General features: G+C 61.7%; 2 protein-coding genes across 4 annotated transcripts in view; one reads left to right on the top strand and one right to left on the bottom strand.

Annotated features, from left to right (window-relative positions):
- GPATCH8 (G-patch domain containing 8) overlaps positions 1-8,174 on the bottom strand; it is a 55,017-nt gene extending 46,843 nt beyond the window's left edge. For 2 of the 3 annotated variants that reach the window (XM_083808964.1, XM_083808963.1), the window contains exon 1: positions 8,027-8,081. Coding sequence is in view for 1 of the 3 variants with exons in the window: in XM_083808962.1 (XP_083665088.1) it covers positions 8,027-8,071 (45 nt within the window). In the remaining 2 variants the exon portion in view is untranslated. Of the gene's footprint in view, positions 1-8,026 lie in introns of all 3 variants that reach the window. The other variant, XM_083808962.1, reaches the window with a different exon arrangement.
- A 9,469-nt stretch (positions 8,175-17,643) lies between these two features.
- Positions 17,644-20,104, top strand: FZD2 (frizzled class receptor 2). The gene has a single exon (XM_083808909.1). The coding sequence runs from the start codon at positions 17,687-17,689 to the stop codon at positions 19,358-19,360; it is 1,674 nt and encodes a 557-aa protein (XP_083665035.1). The 5' UTR covers positions 17,644-17,686; the 3' UTR covers positions 19,361-20,104.
- Positions 20,105-22,610: the final 2,506 nt, after the last annotated feature.

Below are 22,610 nucleotides of genomic sequence, written 5' to 3'. Positions count from 1 at the left end.
GAGGAAAGCGCAACCTACAGAGGTCTCACATCGCGTTCTGCTTTGCCTCCAGCTCTTTTCTCATAAAAGCCTTCCTGGCCGGGTCGCCTGGTGCGGAGCCAACTTCGCGCAGCCCGAGCTCCGTGGGATGGGAGAAACCGACTGCGGGTACAGACGGAAGGAGAAAAGCCACGCGTGCCCAGGTCCGCCTGCACAGCCCTTCAGCCCGTGTGCACGGCTCCAGCACAGGGCAGCCTCCCCGCTGAGCCCAGCCAACGCAGAACTGAGGCGGGAGCTGCGAAAACCAAGTCAGGCACACCGTGGCTAATCAACTGTTTGTAGCACGCAATCAAAACTTGATGGGTTTCTAATTTCTCCGCACCATCCATACTGCCGAATGTATGCTGACTGCAAATCTCGGGCGGTAATTCACGCTGCCCTTATAAGCTAAGCGGGACCCAATGACTCCACATGATGGAAAATCTCCAAAACGTAATTGATGTAGACAACCGTGGTGATGTTCAGAAATCCATCCAGAGAACTCAAAAACAACTCCTGCAAAGCGTAGCTTCGAAGTGTTTCTTGAATATTCATTATGCACCGTGAAGATGCATTCTGAAGGCCAATACACGCTTACGAAGACAACTCCATGCAACCCTTCGCTCGCATAGGAAGCTCTCTTGGACACTTCTAAAAGTCAAGCAGTTCCATAAAATTACAAGAAGCAGTGATACAAAAGCAACGTGGTACCTGGAAAGCCTTTGTTAATGTTTCCCAGAACAAAACCATTTTCTTTTCCCCTGTTGTTTCCTGAAGTGACTGCAAAGACTTCAAAAAAACTGAAGTGCTCCTTTTCCAGCAACGCAGAGCTAAAGCACTCACAAACAACAGCTCATGTTTTCACTGCCTTCGGCACATCGTAAGTCATTTCCCTAGTCCCCTTCCTGTAAATAAGCAACCTGAGTGTAGGTACGGACAGTGTACACCTTCACACCCTCAGAAATAGCTTCATATTTGCAGTCAACATCTTGTGAAAGCGGCAGCAAAACCACATTTTAGGCAAACACACAATTATTTTGAGAGTACTTCAAAAGAAAATCCTCTCGAGTCAATACAACAAAAGCAATCACTTACGATTTGGATATGAATTTAAATTGGCAACTTTTGAAAGAAGCACCTTGTAATTACACGTTGAGATGCTGAAGGTGCCTTTTGTTTAGCTACCTAAAAATTAATTTTGATGGCAAAATTCTGCTAAGTCCAAAAACACTGAAAGGACACCCGCCAGAGCACGTTCAGGACTACCGATAGAGCTTTAAGGTCACAGCTTTAAACCACAAAAACGTGCATATAAACACCTCGCTAGAGCGGTCCCATTTCAAGCATGTCCTACAGCTCAGAGATAAACAGCTCGTCCAAGGAGTGGAAGCCAGAGGCAGGTCCCTGCTTCGCTCTGCTTTGCAGACTTTGGCACCAACCAAGAACAAGTTAACGCCTTTCAGATTCCTTCTGCCGCCACCAATGCCAGCTCTAAATCTGCTCCTGCGCGCAAAGGATGCTGTTCGGCTCCTCGACGCTTCCAGCACCCGTACTGGGGAGCATCAGCACTGCTTTAACTCTCCCGGTTTTCTCTTAGCCTCTTCTTAACACAGCGATGCAGAAGGTGCTGCAGCTTCCAGCACCCACATCCTCATCACCATCAAGGACTTTCAAGCAAGAGAAAGGGAAAATGCCCCGATGGGTGCTAGTCATTTACTGTCTAGGGTCCGACTGGTTTACCGCCACGTGCTTGCAAGTATTTCTAGTGGCGTCTTTTAAAACAAAATAAATGGTGTTTGACTTGCTAAAGGACTGTTTCTACACCAGAACATCACAGGACAGCTCGCTCAGGAGCACGTGGGATGGACTCAAGCTCCCTCCACAAGGCTCGCTGCCATTCAGTGTTTTTATCAACGGCCAGCAGGGAAAACAGAGTAACCGTCAACAGAATCCGCAGCTCGTGAAGCCTGCCGAACAGCGAGCGACAACACGGACAACACGTTTGCACAGAGCAAACTGAGCTGCGTGCCAGCGACCTGGGTTGGGACCGAAAGGAACCCGCGCTGCTGGCGCCTGCTCTGCGCAGCGCCAAAAGGACAGAAACGCGACCCAAGGGCGGGTGAAAAGGAACGGCAAATAAAGTAGTAAAAAAGACGGTTATCTCCGCGTGTTACACAGACGGGAAGTGTTCTAGGCGCTGCCACGCAAGTCTTCCAGTCACACAGTGAAGGCTTTGGAAAACGCTGAGACGCAGGAAGCCGTAACAACGCAAAGGGAATAGTAAAATGTCCTGCGGTAACAGGAGTCAGAGATCCGGCTGTGACAGCTCTCAGAGCCTGGGGCTAAGACAGAATTGTTATACATGCCCTCACAGGAGGCATGGCACGAACAAATTTCGGCACAGGAGAGAAAGACGTAACAAGGAACAACAGATAAAAGCTGAAAACGGAAAAATCTGAAGGAAAAACAGAGGCAGGCACACCTCGCTTTGGAGTAACTCCTGGAAGAATCTCCAACGGAAAACATTCGCTGCTAACAGTTGTCTTCGCAAGATACTGTAGCCAAGCACTCATTTCTGGACTCAAAATGGGGTCAAATGATGGAAATAGACAGGTAAGCAATACCCAGATACTTAGAGCTGACATCCTAACATCGACTTCTGGCTTTAAAACTCTGAACGGTTAAAATCTCAGAAGCATTAATTACTCCTAGAGCTGCCTGAAGATGGAAAGTACTAAGAATGACTGAGTTTAGAAGAGCACAACAGAAAGAGGCGTACCAACCGCGGCAATCTTGGCCAGGAAGTGCACCTGGGCTTTCTGATCAGGTCATGTCCTAAAGCTTGACGACCCCCATGCAGCAGGCACCTGGAGGCCGCTCAGGAGGGTTTTGCTGTGGGGCAGGGGAAGAGGGGGAGACTCACAAGAAGCTGCGATGGCTTAGACATGGTTCGTCAGGCAGAGAACAAAAGTTTCCTTTCCCACCTAGTTAGCCTTGGCCGCAAACAGAGAACGTCGCTGCACGAGAGAAGAAAAAAAGTGGCAAAAAATGTAGTAGGGAAAGGTGCAACCCAGGAAGCAGCAGGTCTACAGAGAATTAATTCACCCTGCAGCTTCCAAAACTTCATGCCCAAGTTCAGCTTTTCCTGTCATCTTCTAGAACTGGAAGCAATACTATTTGATCTACTTTTTTTTTTTTACCCATTTTCCCCTCCTTTCCATGCTCACGTAAGCAGACAAAAATCAATCGCGGTCCCGATGCTCCCGCTTTGCCCACCCGAGGGGTCGGTGAGCCCTGCCAAGGGGGTAAGAGCAGAACTCGTCCTGTGCTGTAACGCTGGACATTTAACCATGGCCTAACGATAAATGAGATGAAAGATTAATTCTTAGGACAGAAAGCACGCCGTGGAAGAGGGCTACCTCTTGGCCTGCTCCCAGCTACATTTATCTAAGCCAAATTCGGGCACATGGATCTTGTGTCGCCCCAACTTGGGATATCACCTTCTGCAGTGACCCCGCTCCTATTCGTTCCACCATCCACCCACGTTATGTTTTCTCTCCTCCCAGACAGCACAAGGCGGCAAAAGAAAACGGCCCTATTCGTTTCCCTGCCGCGCAGAGAAAAGCCATTGACCGACTCCGTCCTACAACCCGCGAGCAGCCCCGGCCTGCTGAAGGCTACAAAAACCCAGCAGGTTTGCCTTAGGCAACGCGCGCGAAGCGAAGCTGAAGCTGCTGACAACCCGGAGGATCGCGGGACTCTGTGCTGCCGGCCCAGACGCCGGCGAGCCCAAGGCAAAGCTCAGCCCCGCTTCTCGCGTGCCTGACGGGCTGCCAAGTCGTGAAGCCCACGTCCGACTCGGGCAGCTCTTGGAGAGTTTGAGGAAAAAAACTTGCCTGTCTCCGTGGCGTAAGCGAGAGGAGGGGAACCGAGGTCCAGAGGGGCCACAATTCGAGCCGGGTTGGAGAACTTGGCATTGCTGCTTCACGGAAGCGTTCTGCCATGACACAGACTACACGAGGAACGAAGAAACCCAGAGACAGAACAGCCTGTGTTCCGTCTGGCTAATGATGCAAGGAAGTGCAGTGTACGTAGGAAGAGGAAATTATCGCACACATATACACATATGGCTCGTAATATTTCTGCTTCAACAATGCAAAGGAGAAAGAGATAGCAACAAAACATTTTCTCAACATCTGTGACTAACTGGGAGCTCCACTGGATTTCGGTGCCACACAGACATCCGTGGTATTCAGCCTTGGAGCTCCGTCTAGTTAATCTCCAGAAAAAAAAACCTGCAATTACACAAAAATAACACTAAAAATATGTTTACTTATTGCAGCTGTCTCGTGTATTTAACGCTGCTTTCGGTAACGCTTTTTAAAACCCCCTGTTAGCACCGTCGACAGCCATCGCTCACAGTTACGGGAGCTACAGAGGTTGGCAAGCTCGGCCCCGCCGGGGGGAAGCCAGCCAGGCACGGAGACCGCGGAAGCTGACCAGTGACAGACCCCCCGCCGCAGGCAGGTCGCGCGACCTCCTAACCGAGGGAGCAAGCCCGGCAGTGACCCACCCAAAAAAACCCTTCGCGTTACAGGGAGGGGAGGGAGGTCGGGATTTGTTCGGGTAAGCCTTCAGACTTCTCTTTAGGCTTGGAAATGGTAAGTTAAGAAAGGAGGACGACGGGTAACATCCTTCCTCCTTCGGTAAATCGTTTCATGGCCTCAAGTCTCCCTAACAAGTTGCTGTGCTGCCCTGGCCAGGGAAAGATCAAGTATTTCTGCAGGGAGCAAAGCTCAGCGCATTTCACCGTGGCTGCCCTCGAGTTCAGCACCTGCAGAACACAGTCAAAGCACTGGGGCTTCCCCTTCGGTTTCTGTAGGGTCTGGGAGCACACAGCAAAAAAGGGAAGAGGATCTGCGCCCTCCGTGCAGCTTCTAAACCTACACAACACAGCCAAAGCAGGACTTGGCTGCCAGGCAGTCCTACCAAAAAAAAAACCAAAAAAAACAATGTACTAAAAAGCAAAGCTCCTAACCACCCCGCTGCAGCGAGATTTTCTGATGCCTCTTCCTGCTCCTTTGGCAATTTCAGCTCTCACACCACGCTCAGCTCTGACGTTCCTCCCACCCTGCCCCAGAGAGGACTCGGTAACTTGGGAGCGCACACTCCTCCTCCCACTCCGCACCACCACCTTTCTCCTTAAGGCTGTCTGACCTTACCCGTGTACTCACTGCTCTTTCCCAGCGTCCCTAACAACCCCTGACAGCGGGGCCATTCCCCCTGCCGCTTTCTTTACAGCCACCCCTATTGAACCCCCCCCCCCCTCCTCCCTGTTTCTCCAGTCCTCAGCTGACCCCCCTGCCCTACAGCCCGGCTCCCCTCACCCCTCTCGGTGTGCTTCAGACCGTTAACGCCTTCTGCTTCTCCGCCGGTTTAGGCCCTTTCCCTCCCGAAGGGATTTCCCCCAGTGCTGTACGTTTCCATTCCTGCCTTCCCCCTAATCGCGCTGAGCTTCCTTTAGCCAGGCGCGCGGGAGGAAAGAACAGCAATCAGCAGCTCTCTCACCTTTAATCCACTTCTCTCGGCATCTCACAAGTGCAGAAACCTGAATATCACCTCCGCAAGCTCTGCAGTGCTAACCTCATCTCTCCCCTGCCCACATCAATGCTCAGCTCACAGCCTGGCCAAGCCAACCCTCCCAAACCCGGACTCTTCCTAGTTTCTCTGCAGCAAGAAGGCAGACAACATATAAAGAGAAGGCTGAAGCGCTGTTTGTTTCATCCAGCAGCTCTCTTCCTTCAGCCACATCGCTAATCCCAAGGCATCTGTCTTTCTTCCAAACAGCTAAAAGGTTCCTTTGACCCATACGCTTTACTCCCGACCTTTTGTTTCTCTCCCTCTCTCGAGGCTGCACACGTCCTTTTACTTCATCCAGATCACAAGATCACAAGCAGATCGCCCAAGAACGAGATCGGAGGGCCTCCTCTGCAGCCTCCGCCGCCGCCACCCCCCTCGCCATGCTGCAGCGATCCCTGCTCCAAGCCGGGTAATTTTAGAGCACCATCTCCCTTTTGTCGTGCCTGCTTCGGTCCCAGCAGGCGAGCAGTAACACGAGGTCGCGTTCGCAGCCACGCTCTGTCACATCACACAAAGTTCAGCTGCCGAAGCTTAGAATTAAAACTGCTCTAAATGGGGTGACAAAAAGCTTTCTTAACCCTGACAAAAGGTCCTTCAAAGGGAGCCTACGTACAAGTTTATGACTTCACACTAACAGGCAGAGAATCTTATTTGTGAGAGCAGTAATTGGGCATGCTGGTTTTGATCACCTACAAAGGCAGACGTATTTCTTCTTAGGCTTTGCAAGTGCTACGGCGCAGCTTTCACGGCAGGCCTGCAAACACTCAGCATAGCAGGTTATTTCCTTTACTCCACACCAGTGTTATCTCAAGTCACCTCGGTCTAAAAATGGAAAAAAAAGCCAGAAGTCATCTCCAAAAGCGATTTTGATGAAGAAAGAGGAAAAAACTAAGATCCAAAAATCCTTCCTCCGCCAGCATATTTCTGAGAAATGATTAGCCTGACCGAGCATCAGGGTTCCTTGCACAGACACCCGAGCTCCCACAAATCCAGTGCGACCTTGGCCAAGATATGCGGGCCCCCAGCCTCCCATCTGAGCAGCTCTTTTATAACTCATCGCTTTGACGTTCTGTCCTCCGCAAGCCTTAACCGACTCCAAATTGTTCTGTACTTGGTTTCTTCCCAGGGGACCGATTCCCCTTTTCCCTTGGAAGGAGCCTTAATGCACAAAATGTCTTCTCACTTACAAATTTTCAGAGAGAACACAGAAGTTACCCCACGACAAAAACAAACCCTACCTTTTATTTCAGCCTATGGGAAAAGCGTGGAAAGCCTGACATTTGGCGCGGATAGAGCCCTAATTAAAACTAGTGCCCTTTGCTAAAGTCAGAGGAAAACAGGGTTGGGACTGGGTTACTGTCTGCGAGCATGCTCAGCAGCTTTTAAGATTTTGGCATCAAGTAATGGAGCCCTGTTTCCTCCCTGGCATCACTGCACGTTCTCCCTGCATGACCAGAGCAACGCAGTGACACAGTAACAGGTTTTGCTGCTACAATTACTTTTCGTGAAGGCAGGTTGACCACAAAGGTACAGAAACAAGAACAAGCAAAAGGCCCCCCCCGTGCACAGGCTGGGCGATACAGGATTACAGAACCTACCCGTTTCTTGGCTATATCCTACAAAGCCCCGCTTGCGTTAGCTTCCCGGGTACTCTCCTCCAAAACCAAACTATTACAAGAAATACGCTTTGAAATCGAAGATCCGGCCCGCTCCGCCTCCTGAAACACGAACTTCGCAGCCTAATCGGGCCATTTCGGTACTGATTATGAGACGTTTCTTTGTTTAACGAAGAAACCGTCCATTCAACCCCGTTTAACGGGAACCGTCCCAGGCTTAGGGCAGCGCCGGGGAGCCACACCGACGCCCCGCGGCCGAGGCGACCCGAGCGGCGCAGCCACTCGCCCCTCGCGCGTCCCCTCACGGCCTGCCCAGGGGAGCGGGCAGCCGGGGCGTCCCGACGGAACAGAGCAGCCGAGCTACCCCCGGACGCCGGGACGGGCTCCAGCCCTGCCTCCCAACGCCGCGGTCCCCACCGCCGCCCCCGCCCGGCGACCCGACACCCCCCGCCCGGCCCGCGGACAAAAGGCACGGGCCGCCGCTGAGCCCCGCTCGGCGGGCAGCCGGCCCGGCCGCAGCTCGGCCCCTTCCTTTTGTTCCCCTCCTAACCCCGCCGCTCTCCGGCCGCGGCCCGAGCGGGCTCCCTCAAGGCCGGGCCGGGGCCGGGGGCGGCCCCGGGGGTCCGGGCTCTGCCCGCCGCCGGCCCCGGGTCACCTTGGGGCGGCCCCCGGCGAGCACAAAGCCTCGACGGGGGGCAGCCGCGGCCCCCCCCCTACCCCCCGGTGTTCCCGGGGCCGCCCCCGCCCGTTACCTGGAAGTCCCGGTCCTCGTTGAAGCGGGAGAACCTGTCCGCCATTTTGCGCCGCCGCCCGCCCCGGCCCGGCCCGGCCCGGCCGCCGCCTCCCCTCAGCACCGCGGCCCTCGCCCCGCCCCCTGCGCGCCCTGCGCACGCGCCCCGCCGCGGGCGGGCACGGACGTCACGGCGCGGCCCCCTCGCGGAGCCGCCCCGCCGCGCCGCGCATGCGCCGCCGTCGCTCCGCCGAAGGCCGCAGGGAGGCTCGCGCCCTGCGCGTGCGCGGAGGCGGCAGACCCAAGGGGAGGGGGGGGGGAACGGAGAGAGCGCGAGCCCGCCTTCAGCCTTCCCGCCCTCGCGACACGGGCCAATGGGACTGCGGCAATCTCTTGAGTGATAGCAGTGCGAGCCAATAGGAGCGCGGGCTTGTTTAACCGCTGCTGAGGGTGTCGTTGGATGGGGGGGGGGGGTGCGCGTGTTCCTTCAGAGGGGCGGCGGCGGGCGACCGCGAGGGGGGCACGCGGTGCCCGGGCTGCCCCTGAGAGGTGCGCGGTGCCTGGGGCCGGCCTGAGGCGGCTCCTGGCAGCCAGAGCAAAGCGTGCGGTGCTCCGCGCTGCTGGGAGCCAGCCCTGAGGGGGGCCGCAGCGCCCAGGGCCAGGAGGAGCCGTGCCCCTCCGGCCTTCAGCCCGGCCCGCTGCAGGGAGCCGGGAGCCCAGCCGGCCGGGCTGCCCGGTGTCACGGCACGGGAGCAGCGCCTCGCGGTGCCGGGGGTTGCCAGCTCGCAGCCGAGGCCCCGCTTTTCCATCCCGTGACACAGCTGCGAGCGGCTGGCTGCGGGCATGGCGCGTGTGCCGCCGTGTCTGCAGCCCCCGGCAGCAGGAACGTCGGCTCCCGTCTGTCTCCTTTCGTTCCGTTTCTGTCTCTCGCCACGGGTCCTGCTGCCCGGCTCCTGCTTGCATGCTGCCCTCTGCTGCCCTGTCACAGAATCACAGAATCACCTAGGTTGGAAGAGACCTCCAATATCACCTAGTCCAACCTCTGACCTAACACTAACAAGTCCTCCACTAAACCGTATCACTAAGCTCTACATCTAGACGTCTTTTAAAGACCTCCAGGGATGGTGACTCAACCGCTTCCCTGGGCAGCCTATCCCAATGCCTAACAACCCTTTCGGTAAAGAAGTTCTTCCTAATATCCAACCTAAATCTCCCCTGGCGCAACTTTAGCCCATTCCCCCTCGACCTGTCACCAGGCACGTAGGAGAACAGACCAACCCCCACCTCGCTACAGCCTCCTTTAAGGTACCTACAGAGTGCGATAAGGTCGCCCCGGAGCCTCCTCTGCTTGTCGAGGAAGGCTGTTCAGAAACGGGCCTCAGCAGGCTGTACCACGCCACGTTACCCGTCCGTGAGGCGAGTGCCCCTGGCGACGAGCCCTGCACAGCGTTCTGCAGGGCCTCACCTGCCGGCTGTGGCTCGGGTGCAGGGGGGTCTGAAGTGGTGGCTGCTTGGGTAGCTCCAAAGTGCTCTGCGCCGGGCTTGTGAGAGAGCTGGCTTCATCTGTTAGTGCCGGGCAGTCTGGGCTGTGCTGCCAGGACTCCCGCCTGGAGAGACACTTGCCGGGAGGGATGCCATTCTCATCCCCCTGCAGCCACCCTACAGAAATCCCCCCAGGAAATTCTCCGATTCCTGACTCTCCCCACCTCTGCCAGAGGGTGGGACCAGTCCGCCCCGTGTTTGTGCTGCTGGCAGCAGCGCTGAAGCAGTCTGCTGCCCTGTCTGTAGGCCTTGTGGTCAAGAGCTGGGCCCTCCGCACTGCCTGGTGTCTGTGAGGGCTTTTGCCAATCAGCAGAAAACTTTGTACCCTGTCCCCAGCCATCCCAATTTGTTCTGCCTGGGTGCCGAGCAGGACAGGGCACTGCTGCGCAGCTTTGCCCCCCTCATCCTCCTCCCAAAACCCCTTTGGGTACCCTCAGGCGAGTTTCCCACTGCCAGGACCAGCAGTGGCCCTCAGTAAACCCGCGCTCTGCAAACATCACCCCCAAACAGAGGCAGGGACGCAGCCCCTCGGAGCTGGCGCCTTGCGGAGTGACCACACCGCCTGCTGTGGGGGGGCGGAGGGGACTGGGGTGCGAGGTGACAGCAGTGATGCCACGGAAATGGGGCCAGACTAACAAGGCAGGGAGGGGACTTCTAACACCTGTTTTTCTGCTACCCCTGCTGACAAGGCTGGGCCTGACCCTGCCCTCGTGCACTTCTCGTTGCCTTGTGGAAATCCAGCTGAAGCTGTGCCTGTCCGCGCTCTGCTCCCCAAAATGCCGCGGTGCCAGGGCTCACCCCTCTCCTCCTGCATCAGGTCCGTGTCCAGGCCCCTTCCCGGGGAAGCCGCCTGGGCAAATCCCTGCTGCAGCCGTGGCACGTGGCGGCGTGGGCAGATGGAGCTGGGGAAGCTGCTGCGTGCCATCCCTGCAGGCAGGGATTTTTGGAGAGGAGCCTCCAGGCGGCTTTTCTCATCTCCCTCTGGGCGGGGAGCTGCGCCCTGCGCCAGCATCATCCGTGCTGCGTGGGGACAGCATCACGGAACGGCCGGGGCTGGAAGGGACCTCTGGTCCAACCCCCTGCCGAGCAGGATCACCTGGAGCACCTTGCACAGGATGGCACCCAGGCGGGTTTTGAATAAAGATAATATCTTTTGAATATCTCTGGAGAAGGAGACTGCACAACCTCTCTGGGCAGCCTGTCCCAGTGCTCTGTCACTCTCCCAGTAAAGAAATGCCCCCTCATATTGAGCTGGAACCTCCTGTGCTTCGGTTTGTGCCTGTTGCCTCTCGTCCTGTTGCTGGGCACAACAGAAAAGAGACCGGCTCCATCCCCTCAACACCCTCCCCTCAGATATTTATACACGTTGATGAGGTCTCCCCTCAGTCTTCTCTTTTCCAGGCTAAACAGGCCCAGCTCTCTCAGCCTGTCCCCGTATGACAGGTGCTCCACTCCTCTCATCATCTCCGTAGCCCTCCTCTGGACTCGCTCCAGTAGCTCCACGTCCCTCTGGTGCTGGGAAGCCCAGAACTGGGCACAGGACTCCAGGTGTGGCCTCAGCAGGGCCGAGCAGCTGGGCAGCATCACCTCCCTTGAGCTGCTGGCGACACTTCCGAATGCAGCCCAGCATCCCCTCGGCCTTCTTGGCCACGAGGGCACGTTGCTGCCTCCCTGCCCGCCGGCCCGCTGTCCGCCGGGACCGCCAGGTCGCTCTCTGCAGAGCTGCTCTCCGCCAGGTCGCCCCTCCAGCCCGTACCGGTGCCCGGGGCCATTCCTCCCTCGGTTTTGGGGTCATTCCTCCCAGACGCTCTCCGCCCACCGAGGGCCTCCGCCGGTGTCCCCGGGGTGGAGGCGGCGGGGAGCGGCAGGAGGGAGCTGGGAGCTGCCACCCCCGGCACTGTCCCCAGCGGTCCCTGTCCTGCACAGGGCCCCGGCAGCACCCGCCTCACGGCTCCTTGGGTGCTCGCTGCTCCCTCGGCCTCCGGGCGTCACGGCTGCGTTTCGGGGCGGGGGGCTCTGCCTCCCCCTGCCCTTTGGGACCTGACCGGCCCCATCCCACCCGCACCGAGCGGGGCTCGGACACGCGTGTCCCGCAGCCTCCCCACCCGTGGGGCCTCGGGGGGGGGGCTCCCTGCGCCCTGCTCGGCCCCCACGAGAGGGAGCTGCTGCTCCAGGCAGGGCTGCGCCGTGGGCAGCGGGACCCTCGCCGTGGGCCCCCCGCCGCACCGTGGGCCCCCCGGGCCGCTCCCCGGCAGGAGGGGGCCACGCAGAACAGCCCCCCACGCACTTGGGGTCAGGGACGTGCGAGGCCTGGGGAGACGGAGCTCCCACACGCGCCTTTGGGGTCAGGGACGGGCGGCAGCCCCGCAGTTCGGGGCGCAGTGCCGGGGAGACGGGGCCCCACGATCCGGGGTGGCTCTGAGGACCTGGGGGACACGGCTGTGGGGCTGGGTCCCTTCTGGTGGCTTACGTCCCGTGTCAGCGTGCCTCCCCCCCCCCCCTTGCTGGGTTCATGGTTATTTTTGTAAGGCGGGGGGGGGGGGGGATACTTGGCCCTGCCTGCTTGGACTTTGGGGTGAGGGGGGATCTGGCACCCCAGGGTGCCCCCACCCAGGGGCTGGGTGCCCTCTGCGACGCTGCTCGAGGCACCAGCCTGGCCCTGGTCCCCCACCGCGTGGGTCAGCAGGGGACACCGGTGGCTCCTGTCCCTCCCCAGCCTGGCCTTTCCCCGTGCCTCAGTTTCCCTCAGCGCCAAAGGGTTGGTCAGGGCCCGGCTGCGGCAACGGGGAACTGCGGCAGGGGCTGAGCCCGCCTTGGGGTGCCAGCCCCGGGAGCGCTCCCGTCCCCGGGGGTGAGCTCCCTGCCCATGTGCTCCGCGCACACGCGTGTGTGAGCGCGTGGGGACACGCGAGACACCGCCGGCGCCGCCTTTGCCTGCATGCCTGGGAGGTGGCAGCGCGCGCGTGCAGCACACACCTACACGTGTGGGTGCACGTGTGCGTGTGTGGGTGCACGTGTGCGTGTGTGGGTGCACGTGTGCGTGTGTGCGAGCAGGGGGAGGCCGGAGCTGCTGCCTGGGAGCGCGGGAGGCCCCTTCCTGCAGGGCCGGGCCAGGCGCAAGGGGCTGGAGGAGGAGGCCCGACGGAGGCCGCCTGGGCCCCCTCTGCTCTTGTAAAGCAGCTTTGTGCGGGGCTGGGCCCCGAGCTGCCGGCCGGGCAGGGAACAGAGCCCGGGGGGGCTGGGGAAGAGCAGCCCCCCCCCAGCTGTCCCCCACACCCCGTGCCCAGCGGGGACGTGTCCAGCAGGGATGTGTGCCCCACAGGGATGTGTGTGCCCCATGGGGACACGTGTGTGTCCCCAGGAACAAATCTGTGGGGTGGTTCAGTATCTTCGCTGGGCACGGGGACAGCTCAGTGTCACGGTCTCCTCCCTGGGGACTCCCCCGACCCGGTGGGGACAGTTGGGGTGGCTGTGAGACGCCAGGGGGCCAGCCTACAGGGTGACTTGGGGTGGTGCTGGCACAGCTGGGGACAGGCAGGGCAGGGGACCCTGAGGGACACCCTTTGCCCATGGCATGTGCTCCTCGTGGCCGCTTGCCCCCCGTCTGTCCCTCGCTGTCCCCAGGAAGGGGTTTACAGCCCCTGGCACCCCTGGCCCCCGCCGCGGGGTCACAGAGCGTGTAGCTCTGTCAAGGGACAAGTATAAATAGCAGCCAGCACTGTCACCTCCTGTCACATGCCCACTGCTGGCAGGGTCCCCCCCCGGCATCTGCCAGAGGCACAGCTGTTCCCGGGACAAGGAGGGACGGCCATGCCATCGGGGCGCCCCGTCCCCTCCATGCACCCCTGCAGTGGGCACCCCACCCCGGCTGCCACCGGGGCCACCCCCGGGAAGGGACCACGGCATGGGGGGCGCACAGCCGGGACATCGCTCGCTGCCTCGGGAATGCAGGGGACACATCCCGACCCAGCCCCGGGCTCCCCATGGGCACCCCATGGGCACGTCTCCCTGCCAGCACCAGGGGCTTCCCTCCTTGGGGGCCAGCAGGGCGTTTCTGACCCCAAACCACAGAAAAAAGGGGAAACATTGGAGCTGGCGGGGAGTTGCAAAGCCTCCCGGCAGCCCCCGCCTCGTGCCGCCCACTTTCACGAGCAAAAATTGTCACCGCTCGACCTGCCGCTCTAAAAATACCACGTCCTGACAGCGACAGCTGCGGGACCAGGCGGCGAATGCCTTGGGGACCCGCCGGGGGTGGCCGCTGCCCACGCGTCCCCATCCCGGCCCGCGTGTCCCCTTCCTCCTCGCGGTGCTCCCGGTGCCCATTTCGGGGGGCCCCGAGCACCCTGCCCCGCCAGGCCCGGCCCGCTGCCCCCTTCTCCCCGCCGGCCCGCGGCACCGTGCCCGCTCTGCCCCGCGTGCCCGTCCTCCAGCACGGAGCCGGCCCCGGCACGCCGCGGCGGCTGTGCCTCGTACTGCCCCCCCGGCCCTCCCCGAAGCCCCTAATCCATCTCTCGCAGCAGGAGATGCCTAAGCTGCCTTTTCATGCCGGCTCCTCCGCGCGCGAGCTCGCCACGCTTTCAATACCGGGCGCTGGCAGGAGATGTGTCAGACAAGCTCGAGGGATCCCTCCCCTGCCAGCAAGGTCAAGGTGTGCGTAAGCTAGCTTCCCCGCGCGGCACGGCCCGCGGACGGGGCACGGCGGGGCCAGGGGCCGCAGCGGGGCCGGGGGAGGCCGAGCCCCAGCCCTCCCCGCTCTGCACGGCCACGGTCGGGGGCAGCCGTCGGCCTCCTCGGCCCAGCCCAGGGACCCCACCGAGGCCACGGGGTGCCCAGCGCCCACCGGGCTGTCATGGGGCACCTCGCAGGGGGGCACCCCCCAGCCCCTTGCCAGTGCTGGTCGCAGACCCCACCAGCATGCGGAGACGCTGCAGAGCATTAGACCAGTGCAAACCAGTGCGGACCAGTGCAAACCAGCAACCGAGACCCGCTGACCTCCCTACCACACAAGATAGAGTGGAAGCACGGAGCAGCAAAGCTGCACGGGGGCGTACATCCGTACACGTGTGTGTGCCAACACGCATGCACACAGCCAGAAGCACACGTACACGCCTGTGCATGCAGACACACACGTGCTTGGGCATGCAGACACATGCCTGTGCGTGCAGGCACACGTGTGCGTGCAGACACACGCCTGTGCATGCAGACACACACACGCACGCAGACGCGTGTGCAAACACGCCAGCAGCCGTTTCACACGCGCACCCCCAACGCTCCCACCCCCAGCACCCCTGGAGCCCCCCGTCATGCCTCCCCATTCCCACACGCTCTCCCCTCCCACCAGGGCATCACGCGTGTGTGCACACTTGTACACGCGTGTATGTGCACGTGTGCATGCTTGTACACGCGTGTGTGCGCCACTCCCGCAGGGGGTGCGGGCGGCCCCCGGTGCCCATGCTGGGGCCCCCTCTGTTCCCTTGGTGACAGCCCCCGGCCTCCGCTGGCACCTTGAGCCCGCAGCCAGCCAGGCCTTTTGTGGCTGGTTTTAATTAGCGGCTCTTAAGTGTGAAACAAAGCCGAGGGCAGGGGCCGGGGGGGGGGGGGGGGGGGGGGGGGGGGGAGCGGTGAGGGGGGGCTTCCTCTGAGCCGTCGGGGACCCCCGGGGCCACCCGCGGCAGGTCCCTGTCCTGCCGTCCCCCAGCGCAGCCGCTCCGCGCCCCGCTTTCTGCATCGCCCTCCTCCGTGCCCTTCCCCAGGGCTGGAGGGGGAACCTGGGCATGGCAGGGTCTGATTCCCCCCCCCCCCCCCCAAAAAAAAACAACAACAACAACAACAAGAGTGGGTCTCCCTCGTGGGCTGGGCGCTGCTCGTGGGGCTGCCCGAGCTCCCCGGTGGCTTCCTGCTGTGTCCCCCGTCCGTGGGCCTGCCGGCACCCCGATGTGCTGGGGGTGTCCTGAGGACTGGGGGGGGGCAGGGGCTGTGCCAGGCTCCAGCAGGGCCACCAGAGCCACCGGGTGCGGCCTCTCCCGAGGTGGTGGCACCCACGGGCCACCCCCTGGGGCCCTCGGGGTGCTGGGGGCAGGGGCAGGCAGCTCTGGGTGCCCCCAGCACCCCCAGCGCTGCACTGGGACGAGGCCGGAGCGGGGCAGCGCGAGTCCCTGCGAGGGGACACGGCGAGCAGGAGGGACCTCCCGCGGTGTTCCCTGGCCTCAGTGTCCCCAGGAGGGCTCAGCACCCTCACCGTGTCCCCAAGCGTCCCCAGGGCTCAAAGGTGCTGGGAACCCCCCTATCCTGAGCCACCAGCACGCAGGAGAAGGGGGGATGCCATGGGACAGCCCCCGGCTGGGCACAGCGTTCCCCCACACACCCCGTCAGAAGCCAAAATCCTGAACTTTTAGGAAGCCAAAATTCGGAACTTTTAGGAAGCCAAAATCTGGAACTTGTAGGAAGCCAAAATCCTGAACTTGTAGGAAGCCAAAATCCTGAACTTTTAGGAAGCCAAAATCCCGAACTTTTAGGAAGCCAGGATCCACGTGGCCGCGCAGACAACTCCGCGCCCCCACCGTCCCCCGCCGGGGACGAAGCGTGGCGGTGGGGTACGCCAGGGGTGCCACCACCGGGCCCCATTCCCGTACCTCTGAGGGGAGCCGGGGCCACCCCACAAACCGGGACGGGCCCGAGTGACCCGGCGGGAGGCCAGGATCCGGCTCCGCTCGCGCCCCCGCAGCCGGCGCCTCGCCAGCCCCCGCAGGACGGGGCCTGGTGCTGGGTGCCCGCCAGGCTCCGGGGATCCCCGAGCCATCCCCGGGTGCCGGGGGACCCCGAGCCGTTTCGCCCCTCGGTGCCACCGCCACGGCTGGGGACGAGGGGACGCGGGACCCCCGGCAGGACAGACTGGGGGGGGGGTCCCTGACACCCCGGCACCCCGCAGCCGGGAGGGAGCCGGGAGGGCTGGCGGGGCGCGCGTCCCCCGCGGCTTTGATTTATTTTATTTTATTTTATTTTATTTGACTTTTTTTTTTTTTTCTGGAGCCCCCCCCCACCCCCCCCCGCCCTTCCCCCTCGGCCGGGAGCCGCGCAATGGTTTCAATTACGCTCTGAAAAGCAGTGGGGCCCTCTTTTCAAGGCAGCCGGGCTTCTCCTGCTCACAACAAAAGCTTGAGTTACAGGAAAGGGAGAGGGAGGGAGGGAGGCAGGGAGGGCGCGAGACGAGAAAGCCCCGCTCCGGAGGACGGGGACGAGGCCGGCGCTGGGAGGCCGCGGGCCGCCCGCTGGCCCCTGCCGGACCCGGGGGCCGAGACGGCCGGGGGGGGCCTCCCCCCCACCCCCGCCTGCCCCCCGCCTGCCCCCCGTCCCCCTCCCGCCGCCCCGTTTTAGGGGTGTCCCGTCCCCCCCCCCCTCCCCGCCCCGGGGCTCCGCGGGGGCCGAGGGGCCCGATCCTGTCCCGCTGCCCCCCGGGGGGCCCCGAGCGGCGCTCGGTGCGTGCGGGGGGGGGGCGGGGGGGGGGGGAGACACGGGGACGGGACACCCCCAGGGAAGGGAAATTCCGCCCCCCCCCCCAAATCCTCTTTGCACCCCCAAAAGGCAGCCCCCCCCCCCCCCCGCGGGAGGGGGCTCGGGGCTCTGGGGGGGGGGGGGGGAAGTTTCGGAGCGCGGAAAAGTTTTGGGCGGGGGGGGGGGGTGGGGAGGGGGGGGCGGGGAGGGGCCCGGTGCCCCCCGGTGCCGGGTGGGGGGGGTGGGGGGGGTGGGGGGGGCGGGCGGGGCGGGGCGAGGGGCGGGGCTTCGGCGGCGTTTGAATGTGATTGGCGGGGCGGGGGGCGGGGCGGGGGGGGGCCGCTCCTCCCGGCGGGCCCGCGGCGCTGCCCCGCACAAAGGCGGCGGGAGGGGAGCGGGGAGCGGCCGCTGCGCTCCGCTGCCCCCCCCCCGAGCGGCTCCGGGACCCCGGCGGCGGCAGCCCCCCCCTCCCCCCCCCCGCCTCGTCCCGTCCCGTCCCGGGAGCGCCCCTCCGGGACCAGCACACACCGGGCGGGCTCCCCCCCCCTTCCCCCTCCCCGCCCCGGACCCCCCCCCTTTACCCTTTTACCCTTCCCCTCCCCAGTGCCGGGACCCCCCCCCCCCCCCCAGCCCCCCGATCCCCGGCACCATGCGGGGTCCCCCCGGCACGGCGCTGCCCGCCCTGCTGGGGCTGCTGCTGGGGCTGAGCGCGCCCGGCCGGGGCCAGCTGCACGGCGAGAAGGGCATCTCCATCCCCGACCACGGCTTCTGCCAGCCCATCTCCATCCCGCTCTGCACCGACATCGCCTACAACCAGACCATCATGCCCAACCTGCTGGGCCACACCAACCAGGAGGACGCGGGGCTGGAGGTGCACCAGTTCTACCCGCTGGTCAAGGTGCAGTGCTCGCTGGAGCTCAAGTTCTTCCTCTGCTCCATGTACGCGCCCGTCTGCACGGTGCTGGAGCAGGCCATCCCGCCCTGCCGCTCCATCTGCGAGCGCGCCCGCCAGGGCTGCGAGGCCCTGATGAACAAATTCGGATTCCAGTGGCCGGAGCGGCTGCGCTGCGAGAACTTCCCCCGGCACGGGGCCGAGCAGATCTGCGTGGGGCAGAACCACTCGGAGGACGGCGGCTCACCGGCGCTGCTCACCAGCGCCACGCCGCCGGCCGGCCAGGGCACGCCGGGCGCCCCCCGCTACGCCACCCTCGACCACCCCTTCCACTGCCCGCGGGCGCTGAAGGTGCCCAGCTACCTCAACTACAAGTTCCTGGGCGAGAAGGACTGCGCGGCGCCCTGCGAGCCCGCCCGCCCCGACGGCCACATGTTCTTCAACGAGGACGAGATCCGCTTCGCCCGCATCTGGATCCTCATCTGGTCCGTGCTGTGCTGCGCCTCCACCTTCTTCACCGTCACCACCTACCTGGTGGACATGCAGCGCTTCCGCTACCCCGAGCGGCCCATCATCTTCCTCTCGGGCTGCTACACCATGGTGTCGGTGGCCTACATCGCCGGCTTCGTGCTGGAGGAGCGGGTGGTCTGCAACGAGCGCTTCCAGGAGGACGGCTACCGCACGGTGGTGCAGGGCACCAAGAAGGAGGGCTGCACCATCCTCTTCATGATGCTCTACTTCTTCAGCATGGCCAGCTCCATCTGGTGGGTCATCCTCTCCCTCACCTGGTTCCTGGCCGCCGGCATGAAGTGGGGCCACGAGGCCATCGAGGCCAACTCGCAGTACTTCCACCTGGCCGCCTGGGCCGTGCCGGCCGTCAAGACCATCACCATCCTGGCCATGGGGCAGATCGACGGGGACCTGCTGAGCGGCGTCTGCTTCGTGGGGCTCAACAACATCGACCCGCTGCGGGGCTTCGTGCTGGCCCCGCTCTTCGTCTACCTCTTCATCGGCACCTCCTTCCTGCTGGCTGGCTTCGTCTCCCTCTTCCGCATCCGCACCATCATGAAGCACGGCGGCACCAAAACCGAGAAGCTCGAGCGGCTGATGGTGCGCATCGGCGTCTTCAGCGTCCTCTACACCGTGCCGGCCACCATCGTCATCGCCTGCTACTTCTACGAGCAGGCGTTCCGCGAGCACTGGGAGCGCAGCTGGATCAGCCAGAACTGCAAGAGCCTGGCCATCCCCTGCCCGCTCCACTTCACGCCCCGCATGAGCCCGGACTTCACCGTCTACATGATCAAGTACCTCATGACTCTCATCGTGGGCATCACCTCGGGCTTTTGGATATGGTCGGGCAAAACCCTGCACTCGTGGAGGAAGTTCTACACGCGGCTCACCAACAGCAAGCAGGGCGAGACGACGGTGTGACCGCGGCCCGCCGCTCGCCCGGGGCTCCGTTTTATTGGGGGTATTTTTATTTTTTAGATTTATTAACGTCTAAGGGGTGTCTCTCTCTCTCTTTGATTTTTTTTTTTTTTGTAATTAAACCTGTAAATAGCATTTGTAAATTTAATTATATATTTCTATTTAAAACACACAAAAAAGAGGAAAAAAGGAGGAAAAACAAAACAGGAAAAAAACAAACAAACAAACAACCGAACTGCCGAGAGCGCGAAGAGGCTGGGCCGGGAGCGGCGCCTCGTCCTCCCTCTCTCCCCCTTCTTTTTGCTACCGAGGGTTTGGGGTTTTTTCCTGCCTTCCCTCCCCTCTCTGCGCCTTGGCAGCGGCCGGGCGGCGGAGCCGCAGCGGCGGATCTGCTGTTTGTCTTGGCCGGGGGCGGCCGCTTGCCGTTGAACTTCCATAAAAGCCCGATCTGTGGCGGCTCTCCCCCGGCGGGGCGAGCTGGGGCGTCGCGGATACGTGGAAAATGGAGTGGGGGCAAAAAAAAAAAAAATCTCGGTTTTTTTTTTTTTTTTTTCACTCGCTGTTTGGAAACTTACCAAGAAAGGTTTGGGGATTTTTTTTTTCAGTTATTTTTTATCCCCCACCTCCCCTCGCTGTTCCCCCCCTCGGCCACCCCCCGCTTCGCCGGGTACAGACGTTTCCTTCCCAACTCCTTTTTAAAGCCGCGTCCTTTGCAAATACAGACGAGTAAAACAATCCGCTGACTTACTCCTAAAGGCTATTTTTTTATTCCCCAAATCAACAGTTGGGGGGTCGCCCATGGGTGCTGCTGGGAGGGGTGGCAGGAGGGTGTAAGGGACCAGGGACCCCCCCAGGGTTGATTTTTGTGCCCTGCGGGTGAAGCAGCATCTCCCTCCAGCTGCAAACAAAGAGCTTTTGCAGAAGAAAAAAAAAAAAAACAAAAAACTATTTCACAAAAACCAGAGGATTTCCCCGCTGCAGGGCACGCTTGCAGCAACGGGCTGGGAGCGCGGTCGGGCGCCTCTCCCCCGAAGGAAATAGCTCACATTTTCTGCAGGATTAGGTTTTTAGGCTGTGCCACGGGGAGCTTGAAAACACGTGGAAAAGTCCACGTCCCGGCACTGCGGCTGGCCCCGGGTCGGTTCCGTGCGATTTGGGCTGAAAAGGCGAAAATGAGGGATTTGGAGTCTTGTCCCGCAGCATCGCTGGCGGCGGCGGGGCACAGAGCGCTCGGATTTACATTAAAAAACAAACCCAACCTTTCCCAAACGGAGAAAGTTTGGTGTTTGGGGGCGTCCCGCGGTCTCCCCCAAACCAGCCCCAGCGCCTTGAGGCGGCTTCGCCCCCCTGCGCCTTCGGGGACACTTCTGGGTCTGCCAAGAAAAGCTTTGCGAGCCAAGTTTCTCTCGCTCCTTCCTCAGAAAAGCATCAGCCCAGGCGCTCTCCGAACACCACAAATCCTGTACACCCCAAATCCCGCGTGCCCCCAAAATTAAAAAAAAAAAAAAAAAAAGAAAAAAAAATCGATTTGGGGCAGCTGCGGGCGAGAGCCGAAAGGGTTAAGGCAGCGCCTCGCGCGTCTCCAGTGCACATTTTGGAAAGGAAAAACTCTTTGGATCCGGTTTAATTTTCCAGCGATGAGCTGGGGGGGAGAGCAGGGGGGAAACGTCTCCAGGTCTTTTTTTTTTTTTGAATTATTATTATTTTATTTTTTTCCCCCTCCACAGTTCGGAGCAGCAGGCTGGGCTGGCCAGGGCCCTCTGGAAATGGGAATTTAAGCGGTGCCGAGTTCTTATTTCCGCGGCTGTGTCGGGGGACAAAACCCCGCAGGGCCGGGCATCCCGTCGCCCCAAACCTCCGCACCCCGTGGGCTCGGGGCTTTTAACACCCCGCGCGTGCGTCCTCGAGGCGGGGGGAAATCACGGGGCGAGGGCTCCTAAAGGGAACCAGATGGGAGCGGGACCCCCCCAGCCCCCCCCGGGGCCGCATCCAGCCCGGGTGCGGCAGCTGGTTCTTGTTATTTGCTCGGAGGAAGGCATCCGAGCCCTGCTCCGACCAAGACGGATCACACCCAGCTCCGCATCCCTTTGTGCTTTTTGGGATTTTTTTTTCTTTTTTTTTTTTTTTCGGAGGCGAAACTGCAGTGCGCGAATCGCCAGGGGACGGAGCGGGGGGAATGTAAACTCTGCGGCCAGGAATGCAGGATCTGGCCTTTCTTAAAGCCTCCCGTGCCCCCGCTCAGCAAAACCCAGCCGGCAGCTCGCAGCCCGCGCCGGGGGTGCCCCTGGGAGGTCTGCACCCCCCCCCCGGGGTCCCCCAGCATTTTGGGGGCACTGGGGTTTGAACCAAATGGGGGAGTTTGGCCGTATCCTTCCCCACCTGTGGGGCTGAGCCTGGGGTCTATTAGGGAGCTTTTTTTGGGGGGGGGCGGGATTTGGGGAGTGTGAGTGGAGCAGGGAGAGAGCTGGAGGGTGTGAGCAAAGCCCCCTGTATCCCCTCACTGTCCCCTGGTGCATCATCCCGGGTCCAGCCTTGGGGACAGGCCACCCCAAGGACAGATGTCCCTAGGGAACGGGTCACCCCGGGTCCAGGACACCCCAGCTCCAGGTCACCCCGGGTCCAGGACCCCAGTGATGGGTCGCCCTAGGGATGGGTCACCCCAGGCCCTCCTAACCCTGGGTCACCGCGGGACGAGCTTGCCCCAGGTGTCCCAGCCACCCTGGGGACAGGTCACCCCTAGGGCTGGGAGACACCCCCCCCCCCCAGCTGGTGACAAAGCTGGGACATGGGACACTGGGTGCAACCCCTGCCAGCGCCCACGGGGGACAAACCCCGGGGTCCCCGCCGGGATTTTGGGGTGCTCGGCTGTGCCGACGCCATCCTCCTCTCCCTCTTCCGAGCAAAGTGAAGAGGCTGGGCCAAGGGGGGGCTTTGATGTCTGCTAATGAGCCCCGCTCTGTTTTCACAGCTGTCCCAGCGCAGCAGAAGTCAATTAAAGCCCCCCCACCCCCCACCCGCTGAGCACCCACCGCTCGTCCCACCGGTGACGTCGTTGTGTAGGTGACACCGGAGCTTTGGTGACCTCCCCAAAGCCTCGCTCAGGTTTTTGGTCCTTGGTGACATGGGGGTAGCCCCCACAGCATCCTCCCAGCCCCAGCAAGGAAGAACTGGGGAAAGAACTGGTCGGACTGGGAGAAGTGTAGGTCAGGGATGTCCTGGGGGCTGCTGCCCCCTGACCCATGAGGTCCCCTGG

This window comes from Anser anser (genome assembly GCF_964211835.1).
Source record: "Anser anser genome assembly, chromosome: 23".
Taxonomy (NCBI): Eukaryota; Metazoa; Chordata; class Aves; order Anseriformes; family Anatidae; genus Anser; species Anser anser.
This window is presented reverse-complemented; position numbering and strand designations above follow the sequence as displayed.